Raw genomic sequence first — 10,587 nt, 5'->3', positions numbered from 1 at the left:
GCTGTAAGTTATCCCCTAGGATCTATGTAGGTCACTAATATTTGGTCACAGATTCCAGATCTGAGCACAACCTAATTAATGAGCTGTTAACACCAATTAATGACTCTTAATTAGCACTCATTTGAGATATATACGGATCTGACCTGCATTCTATTCTATAACATGTGTGCCTAAATTTTCTAGTATGCAACTCATAAGAACATAAGAATTACCATACTGAGATAGACCGAAGGTCCATCATGCCCAGTATCCTGTTTCCAACAGGGGCCAACCCAGGTCCCAAGTACCTGACAGAAACCTAAAGAGTAGCAACATTCCAGAGCTGAGATTGTGATGTCATAAAGCCTCATTCCACCAATGCCTAAGAGAAACTCATCAGTGATGTCACAATGGCTAGATTGTCCTATACTTGGCTCACATAAGAACATAAGAGCTGTCATACTGGAACAGACCGAAGGTCCATCAAGCCCAGTATCCTGTTTCCAACAGGGGCCAACCCAGGTCCCAAGTACCTGACAGAAACCTAAAGAGTAGCAACATTCCAGAGCTCAGATTGTGATGTCATAAAGCCTCATTCCACCAATGCCTAAGAGAAACTCATCAGTGATGTCACAATGGCTAGATTGTCCTATACTTGGCTCACATAAGAACATAAGAGCTGTCATACTGGAACAGACCGAAGGTCCATCAAGCCCAGTATCCTGTTTCTAACAGGGGCCAACCCAGGTCCCAAGTACCTAGCTAGATCCCAAAGAGTAAAACAGATTTTATGCTGCTTATCCTAGGATTTCCCCAAGCCATCTCAATAATGGCCTATGCACTTCTCTTTTAGGAAATTATCCAAACCTTTTTTAAAACCCTGCTAAGCTAACTGATTTCACCACATTCTACAGCAACGAATTCCAGAGTTTCATTACATGTTGTGTGAAGAAATATTTTCTCCGGTTTGTTTTAAATCTATTACTTAGTAGCTTCATCGCATATTCCTTAGTGCTAGTATTTTTGGAAAGAGTGAACAAGCGATTCACATCTATCCTCTATCCTTCCCAGCATAAGATATTTGCCTTTCTTAGGTGCTTCTAAAAGGTCATGGAAAGAGAATTGGAATATGAGAATTTTCAAAGAAGTTGTCCGTGTAATTATAAGGTTACCAGCACTAATGTCCCAAACTGAAAACTGCCTCTCGTGTATAAAAGTATGTGCATAAGCATCAGAGGTCATGTGCTTGCAGGTGCAGGAAGGGGAATGGGACAGGGGCAGGCAAAGGACACACTGAGAATGACACAGGGACAAATTTGTCCTTGTCTCTGCGGGATCTCAATATCCCCATCCCAACCCCCCAAGCTCTGCCTTAACTGCACAAGCCTTGAACACTTATGGTTTCATAGAGTTTGAAGCTTGCTCAGATGAGGACAGAGCTTAGGCATTGGTGGAATAAGGCATTATGACATCACAATCTGAGCTCTAGAATGTTGCTACTTATGATTTTAAAGTGTTTGAGGATTGTGCAGATGAGAACGGAGCTTAGGCATTGGTTGAATGAGGCATTATGACATCACAATCTGAGCTCTAGAATGGTGCTACTGATTATTTTAAAGTGTTTGAGGCTAGGCCAGATGAGGATGGAGCTTGCAGGAATGGGACAGGGACAAGGAGAGAGCTTGCGAGGAGGGATAGGGACAGAGGGATCGTACAGGGACAGGGAAAATTTGTCCTCCTGTCATTCTCTAGGATACAGCAAGGTGTTAGCAGCTGTCTTCCTACTGAGTAGCTCGTACAGGCAAGAATCGGTTCAATGGCATGAAGACTCAAATGAGTGAGAGAACAGTGCAGAGTATGAGAAGGGGAGTTCAAGCGAGCGCAGAGGCGTAGTAAGGGGAAGGGCGGTCCGCCCCAGGCGCCATCTTGCTCAAGGCAACCCTCCTCCTCTCTGCCCCCCTCCCTTCCCACTCCTCCCCTTGCCACGTGCCCCTTCCCTTCTTAATTTCGGCGTGAGCAGCCACCAACTTGCTGTCCGCATCAGCTTCAGCGTCCTCTCTGACGTCACTTCCGGGACCCGCGCCTAGGACGTGACGCCAGAGAGAGCGCCGAAGCTGACACGGGCAGTAACTTGGTGGCTGCCAGTGCCGTAGTTAAAAAGGTACGGGGGAAGGGGGCGTGCGTGGTAGGGGGTGGGGCGCCACCGCCTCGGGCACCGCTCACCCTCACTGCGCCACGGAGCGAGTGTGACAAATCTCTGCGGCAAACCAGCGCAACCTGAATTCAAGCCAAAGGAGGGCTTTTAGCAAGGCAACGGCTGTCTTAATGCCCAGGGAAGCGCAAATAGGGAGAAGCGGCGCCAATGCAATCAAGAGGTAGTCTTAATGCATTTTAGCACACAGGATTGCGCTTGATCCTTTAGCAGAGGTCTCTCCCACACTCCCTAGGCAAGCGGCTAAGCAGAAGAACCACCACCATTTTGTGTTCACATTTATTAAGTCTAAGCAAAGAGTCAACATTTCCAACCGAAAACAAAAAGAAAAATGTACATCCATATTTAAATAGCATTGGTACATTATTTACATAAACCTGTACAGTATTTAGAAAAACAAAAATGCTTCCTAAGTCCTTACTCAGGCACAAACTAGAAAACGAGAGCTAAACAACCATTAACCCCCTTCTCCCCCTACCACCCACCCATAAACCTTAAAGCTTTATACAAGCACCTGCTAGAAAACATGGCTGTGTTTTTAAAAGCACCTTTTGAGTACAATTAATAGACAATACACAGTCTCGGACTACACACATATATATCTAACCCTGCTTCGCTGGCAGTGCATGTACAGAATGTGACCCCTTTCCCCTGCGCGGGAACACGCGATGTCACCCGTTCATCTAATTCGCAGCTCCTCTTGAACTGACTAGGGCTCTGGAAGGACTGACAGACCAGGCCCAGTAAAATGTTGCCCTTTGTCACATCTGGTGGATAGGATGGCAGAAATCCAGCAGCCACGAGTGACTAAAAAAAAACATTCGGCCTTATCCTGCTCAGGCTGCCCCTCTTCTCCTCACTAGTGTGATCGGTGTCAGGTCAAAAGCGCGCCGGGACAAAGGCGCGCCCAGACAATTGAGCGCAGCGTGGGGGCGTGCGCCGCAGAAAATTACTGTTTTTAGGGCTCCGACGGGGGGCGTTTTTACGTAATAGAGATCGCGCCGCATTGTGGGGGCATTGGGGGGGGGTTGTAACCCCCCACATTTTACTGAAAACTTCACTTTTTCCCTGTTTTTAGGAAAAAAGTTAAGTTTACAGTAAAATGTGGACGGTTACAACCCCCCAAACCCTCCATAACGCCGGCGCGATCTCTATTAAGTAAACTGGGGGGGCTCCTCAACAAAACCGCCCGTCGGATCCCCTAAAAACTGTAATTTTCTTTGGCGCGCGCCTCCGTCTTGCGCTCAGTTGTCGGCGCGCGCCTTTGTCTTTCGCGGGGTTGTCTATGAGCCAGAGTGATCACAGAGAAGAATGTGAGGGAATAGGAACCCCTAGTGTAAGCTGCAGTATTTATACTAACCCACCAGTGGCGTAGAAAGGGTAGGAGGCGGCCGGGGCAGTGGCCCCCCACGCCCTCCCCTCCGTCCGCACCCCAACACACTTGCGCCCTTCCCTTCCCACCCCTATATCTATCTAAATCTTCGCCAGCACGAGCAGCTTCTCCAGTCTGCTGCTGGCATTGACTTTTCCTCTGATGTCACTTCCTGGCCCTGCAACCCGGAAGTGATTTCAGAGAGAGCCAGGCCAGCGTAAGCAGCAGGCTAGAGTAGTTGCTTGTGCTGGCAATGATTTTAAAGAGATACAAGGGGGGAGGGGCGAGAGGGAAGGTGTGATCATGGCATGGGAAGGCAGAGAGTTGCCAGTGCCCTCACCAAGATGGTGCCCGGGGCAGTCCGTGCCTCCTCCCTTTACTAAGCCACTGTAACCCACCAATGGGAAGGGTATTTTGGGTCAAGCAAAGAAAATTGTCCTGTGGTCTGTACTTTAAAACAGATTCTACCCGTTTACTCTCTCTCTCTTCACTCTCTATATCAGAGGTAGGGAACTCCGGTCCTCGAGAGCCCTATTCCAGTCGGGTTTTCAGGATTTCCCCAATGAATATGCATGAGATCTACTTGCATGCACTGCTTTCAATGCATATTCATTGGGGAAATCCTGGAATACGGCTCTCGAGGTCTGGAGTTCCCTACCCCTGCTCTATATGATAATTTAATGGTGCTCTATGAGAGTTATGTCTGGTGGGAATGGAGTCTCCTGTGACAGCAAGAGGATATGGTCAGTTAGTGGCTCTGGCAGGCTAACAGCCTCACAGAGCTCCCAGCGGCTTGTTTAAGCGGGGAAAAAATCCCTGCATTGCAAGCAATCCTAGCATAACAGTACATTAGAGTAAAAACATGTTAAACAATTCTTTGAATTTTCTATAAAATAACCAGTACAAAAGTCATTTCGGTCTCAGTTTTCAGTAGCCAAGTGGTCGATAGGATCTATCGTATTTGGTGTGATTCCTGCCACATAATACTTGTCTTATTTTACTTATTAATAAATAAAGGTTTAGGTCAAACACTTACTAGCAAAAGAATGACGTAAACAGAAAAGCGCTTGGAAAAAACTTCACAGCAGCACATATGGAGAACTGGGCCCGGTCTCAGCTGCTGAGTAATTAGCGACATCTAGTGGCCGGACCTAGGGTTTACATTAGCTGGATTCCACAGGGCACTGTGATGACCAAATTAAGAGGCGAGTATAAAACCAGGATGAAAAACCCTGGGCAGTTGTGCTATGAGCCATCGGTCATCTTAGTCCCTAGAGGCCATTTCCAGTTTATTTATTTACAAAAGCTCGATAGATATAAATAGCTCAAGAAAGAGCAAAAGATGAAGAATGGATTTGAGCCGGAAGTCCTATAAAGCAGGTGAAAACTGCTAGGTTAGATACCCTAACATATTTAATAATCCCCCTGCTTAAGGATAAAATTTCAAGTATTTCTTAAATGCTTGTTGAGGCCTACTGTTTTTCGTCCTTTCCTCTAACTCAGGGGTGTCCAATGTCGGTCCTCGAGGGCCGCAGTCCAGTCGGATTTTCAGGATTTCCCCAATGAATATACATGAGGTCTATTTGCATGCACTGCTTTCATTGTATGCTAATAGATCTCATGCATATTCATTGGGGAAATCCTGAAAACCCGACTGGATTGCGGCCCTCGAGGACCGACATTGGACACCCCTGCTCTAACTGCTCTCGCCCCCAAGCTCAGGCAGCATTACAAAAAGGAACTGGTAAGGGGATAGCAGGAATGAATCATTTAATGAAAACCAACCCCCCAAAAAGGGAAATTTAAGAAACAACTGGGGCTCAGAGTATTGAGGAGGGGGGGGAGCTGATACCAGTCCTAGCCTGCTTAGAGTAGATGCAGAAAGTAGTGGTAAACAAAGGAGGAAATAACCCAAAAAAAAATCAAAAAGGGGGATAGAACTGCTGGGCAACTGAGCAGACACAACGGGTTGAGAGGTCTTATTTACCCCAACAACTGTTATTGGGGTTCAACACTGCTTTAGACTGAGGTAGCCAGCACACAGCTAAGAGATTCCCTTGGAACGACTCATGTCAGGCCCCACCCAGCATGGCTTTCACATCATAATAGATTTTAGCCCATCGCAGACACAGAAATATGATAGAAACAATTTTATTTCAGTCCTTCTAGGACTGGAGAAATGAGGAGATGTTTTGGGCATTTTCTTGCAAACCCTTTTGCCCCTAAGTTTCTGCATACGATTGTCTGCCTGCATTTTTTTTTTTTAAACACTTGTGAGCTTTATAACCCATCATTAGTGAAAAGTGTCCTATCCTCCCTCCGCTCAAGTGGAGAAAGTGACAATAGTGTTATCTTAGACCCACCTGGCTCCTCCGGGTGGAAAGAACATTTTAGTCCCTGTCGCTTCTTGTTCTTTTGTGCAATCACAACATCTGTCCTGGCAGCTGTCGTTGCGGATGATCACATTGTGGGATTTGTGTCTCTTGTGCGTTATTAACTTCAGCCCCAATCCCTTTCGCTTCCAGAAGGGTTACGGCATCCGTCAGAATCCCTGCCAAGCCTCACCTCACTTTCTCAAAATAATCCAAAATTCTCCTTCACCTGTTCTGGTTCCTCTACTTACTTACAAACTGCTCGACCCACCAGGTTCTGAAGGATAACCAATGTCTTCACATGTCGTATGGTTTCCTCAGACCAGATGGGGGGTGGGGTGGCAGGCTTACCCTCCCCTCCAAAAAAACCCAAAATGTCGCTCAGAGGTTTTCCAGCTCTTGCGTCATCCTGTTATTAACTTTCGTGCTCTCCAGAGCTTTACCGTGAGGTCACTAAGAACAAAAGAGAAATGGTATGAAACATTTCAAAATTACAATTTATTTAAGACAGTTTAAAACTGGTAAGCTAGCCTTAGCTCAGAGCAACTTTGTGTTCGTGTTTATGTGAACTTCAACATAGGAGAAAGGTATTTAGCAGCAATGAAACTTCACTCACACACACACACAGTGTCCCACAACAGAACAGATAGAACACAGGCGCACGCACACAAGTCCATCCACCATTGGACAGGTTGAATATGGGCAGTATCAGTGACAACATCTCACCAACTTCCCCCCCCCCCCCCCCAAGTACCACATCAGGATAGATACAGCTGTGTGGCAGCAGTACAAATTCTGCAGATGTTTGGGTGAGCTGGACATTTGAGAACTTGTTTAATTTCTTGAGAACTGGTTCGCTTCATGAAGATTAAGACAGCTAATTGATGGTAATGGTAAGTTTTAAGGACTTGGTTTGGTGGAGGTAAAGGCCTCAAGCCCTGCAGCAAATTCCTAAGCTTTCCCATCCCACGAAGTTCTTCTAGGGCTGGTTGGTCAGGTATTACTTGATTTTGTACAATTACCGAAAGAATAATTAAGAGAGAAAAATCTGGGATCAGAGCTAACCTCAGGAGCCACTTTCTACTTCTGCCTCTCCTCAGCATTGAGAAGATCTCCCTCCCTCCAGGAACCCCCCATGTACTCCCACCTCCTCTTTACCTCTGACACATTCTTCTTTATCTACCATCCTGCCCCCATCCCCAGGAGTGTGTGGCGCAGTGGATGGAGCTACAGCCTCAGCACCCTGGGGTTGTGGGTTCAAACCCTGCACTGCTCCTTGTGACCCTGGGCAAGTCACTCAGTCCTCCATAGCCCCACGTACGTTAGATAGATTGTGAGCCCACCGGGACAGATAGGGAAAATGCTTGAGTACCTGATTGTAAAACCGCTTAGATAACCTTGATAGGCGGTATATAAAAAACCTAATAAACTTGAAACTCTACCCCACAACTAGGATATGACCCCTCAGGCGTGCCAGAAAAAGGAAACAGCAGCAGTTTTAGGTTTACCCTCACCCAAATCACAAATAATATTAGACGTTTTTAATTTTTAATATTGTAAACCGCCCAGATACTTGTGATGGTCGGTATATCAAGCCATGAATAAACTTGAAACTTGACCCCCTACTCAGTGGTGTAGCAAGGGCGAGTGGCGCCCCTCCCCCCGTCCGCGAACCCACCCGCACCCCTTCCCTTCTAGCGTAGCTTTTAAGTTTCCAGGCCCGAGCAACAGCACGAACCTGCTGCTCGCGTTGTGTCGGCTCTCCCTCCGATATCATTTCCTAGGCATGGGGCCCAGAAGCGAGGTCAGAGAGGCGACAGTGACACGGGCAGCAAGTTCGTAATGCTGCTCACGCAGGAAAAATTAAAAAAGGTACGAGAGAAGGGAAGGGGGGCATGGCGGGGGGTTCGGGAAAGTGCAGGGGGTGCGGAGAGGGAGATGGATGCCGGCGCCCTTAACAAAGCCCTTACCGGGCCAGACCACCTCCCACTTCCCCACGTCACTGCCCCTACTGCCTCCTTTTCCATTCCTCTCTGACTTTTTTTTAAACTCCATTGCCCTGTTTCTTCTCTGTACCTATGCACAGGCAGCTGCCTCTCTCAGTCTCACCTAGTACCCTGTTTCCCCAAAAATAAGACCTATCCTGAAAACAAGCCCTAGCATGATTTTTAAAGATGCTCTTACTATAAGCCCTACCCCAAAAATAAACCCTAGTTAAGATCGACCCCCCAATGTCCCTGACTCCATCCTTGACACACTAGTGCTGCCTGATTTGCTGAAAAAAATCGGATTCGTCGATTCAGCAACCCCCACCCTTGCTGCTTTAGGATGCCTCAGAGGTGTGACAGTCTCACGGTGGGAGGGTCGGTGGGGTTCTGCTGCACAGGGGGATGGGAGGAAAGGCAGGATAGAAAGATGCTGCACAAAGGGATGGATGAGAGTGGAGGAAAGATGCTGCACATGGGGGAGGGGGAGGGAGAAAGGAAAGAAGAAGAATTGGGGTGGAGGAGAGGAAGGGAGAGATGATTGTTCTATATGAAAAAAATAAGCCATCCCCAAAAGTAAGCCTTAATGCGTTTTTTGGACCCAAAATTAATATGACACTGTCTTATTTTCAGGGAAACACGGTAGTAGATTTTTCCCTAGAGCCATCTCTTCACCTTTCCAGCTCTCTCTCTCTCTGCCTTCAAATCTGGACTCAAGATTCCCCTTGTGTCTCTGGCATCCAAGGACCTTAATTGTAGGAGCTGACTTGCATTTCACAGCTTTTTGAGTAAATCCATAGGCCCAGCTGTTCTGAGCAGTGCTATCATATGCATCTGGGCCCATCTATATCAATGGTTTGAGACCTCTGGAACACAGAAGCTAGTTTTTTGTTCTTGTAATATTTGTCAGTCTTTGTCACATTTAATACTTATGAATGTTTGATTGTAATATTTCCTGAACCTTGGTGAATTGACAGGAAAAAAAAGTTATTGAAAGACATTAAATAAATTACTTAAATCTAATCTTTGTTCTATCTTTGCTGATACCAAAACCAGCTACTTCCTGAGCCAATGCAAGCCGGATAGTATGGAAAGACAAAAGGATCCCAGGATAAATTAGGATTGAGATTTGGCTGCAGCCTGGAGTATATGCCAAAATTTCAGGAATCTTACAGCAACCATACTATGATCTCAGGCTGCAAATTCAGCCACTGTATGACTTAAAAGAACATAAAGAACAACCTGAATTACTGAACTGATAGCAAAAAATATATATAGTGTCTCATACCATTGGAAGTGATTCAGTCTGAAAAGAAGAAGGAAAATAGAGGGGCTGTGGGGGGGGGGGGAGGGAAAGAAGGGAATAGAAAAAGAGGGAAAGGTAAACGCGGGGGAGGAGAGATGCAAAAGAGGCGAGAGGGCGATTTGATGGAAGGAGACAGGCAGGGTTGAAGGACACAAGAAGGAAAAGGGAAGGGAGTGAAACTCAGGGCAGGCTGGTTGCACGTCCTTTGATGGCGAGGACCCTTCGTGGGAGGCAGGGAGTGAGCCCCGGCACATACGTCCACAGCTTCACTCGACAGTCACTGTGGGCCAGGGAAAAGAGAGAGAGAGACAGAGAGAGAAAGCACAAGGAAAAGATATAAGAAGCAGAAACCAGACTACAGCAGCTTCTCCCAGTAAATGGACATATACCTAGTTACAAACCCACAACTGCAAAGGAGGAAGGGGAAGGCACAGGTCAGTGACATATCAGCAGCAAAGTCTCTCAAAGGAGGTAGGAAGTTGGCTGACACAGCCCAGGGAAGAGGGTGAAAGTTTAGAAGGGAAAAATCCTTCTGAACTGTGCCAGTCACTGGACAGCCATCTTGGAAGCCATGGCGAGAACTGTGTGCTCTCTCTGCCCACATCAGCAGCCCCCAAGCTCACAGCGGTGGCTCATCTTTGCTGCCAAGAAGTTTCCAGTCATCATCAGCAGGTATCTTATGGCGGCAAGTCTATAAGTGGGTCCCTCCGTTTAATGCCATGCACTGAAAGCTTAATATGTACTAACTTCTGGTCAAGTTCAATTTCAACTTTATTTTTGACATATCGCAAAGTCATACAGAGATATCGAAGCGGCTTAGAAAATCATAAAATGGATGGAAACAGATAGAAGCAACAAGACAACGGGGGGGGGGGAGGGAAGGGGGAGAGCAAAACAAAAAGGAAAGAAAAATGGCAGTATCTTTAGGAGAGCAGGAACAAATGGAAGGGGGAAACTAAAAGGTAATGTACTGCGCAGTAGAGCTTCAGAGGGGAAAGAGAGACAACATTTTATCTTTTTAAAGCTGTTTAAGTCTGCTTTCTTGAGTGTTTTCCATGAGAGTTCAGTATTCATTGAAAGGGAGAGGGCGTTCCAGGGAGAGGATGTACACAACACTAAAACAGGCATTTCGGCCATATATGACGAAAGAGATGCATTGTCAGAGAATAGTTAAGCTCTGGAACGCATTGCCAGAGCTTGTGGTTAAGAGGGGAGAGCGGAGCTGGTGTTAAGAAAGGTTTGGACAAGTTCCTGGAGGAAAAGTCCATAGTCTGTTATTGAGGAAGTCATGGGGGAAGCCACTGCTTGCCCTGGATCGGTAGCATGGAATGTTGCTACTCCTTGGGTTTTGGCCAGGTACT

At 46.6% G+C, this 10,587-nt stretch overlaps 1 protein-coding gene across 3 annotated transcripts in view; it reads right to left on the bottom strand.

Annotated features, from left to right (window-relative positions):
* Positions 1-5,230: 5,230 nt before the first annotated feature.
* KIF21B (kinesin family member 21B) overlaps positions 5,231-10,587 on the bottom strand; it is a 113,716-nt gene continuing 108,359 nt past the window's right edge. For all 3 annotated transcript variants that reach the window (XM_033919236.1, XM_033919239.1, XM_033919238.1), the window contains one exon: positions 5,231-6,388. In XM_033919236.1, the coding sequence (XP_033775127.1) occupies positions 6,340-6,388 (49 nt within the window). In that variant the 3' untranslated portion in view covers positions 5,231-6,339. The remainder of the gene's footprint in view (positions 6,389-10,587) is intronic.

Source organism: Geotrypetes seraphini, chromosome 13, assembly GCF_902459505.1.
Source record: "Geotrypetes seraphini chromosome 13, aGeoSer1.1, whole genome shotgun sequence".
NCBI classification, from domain to species: domain Eukaryota; kingdom Metazoa; phylum Chordata; class Amphibia; order Gymnophiona; family Dermophiidae; genus Geotrypetes; species Geotrypetes seraphini.
The sequence above is the reverse complement of the archived record's forward strand: the minus strand, read 5'-3'. Positions and strand labels throughout refer to the sequence as shown.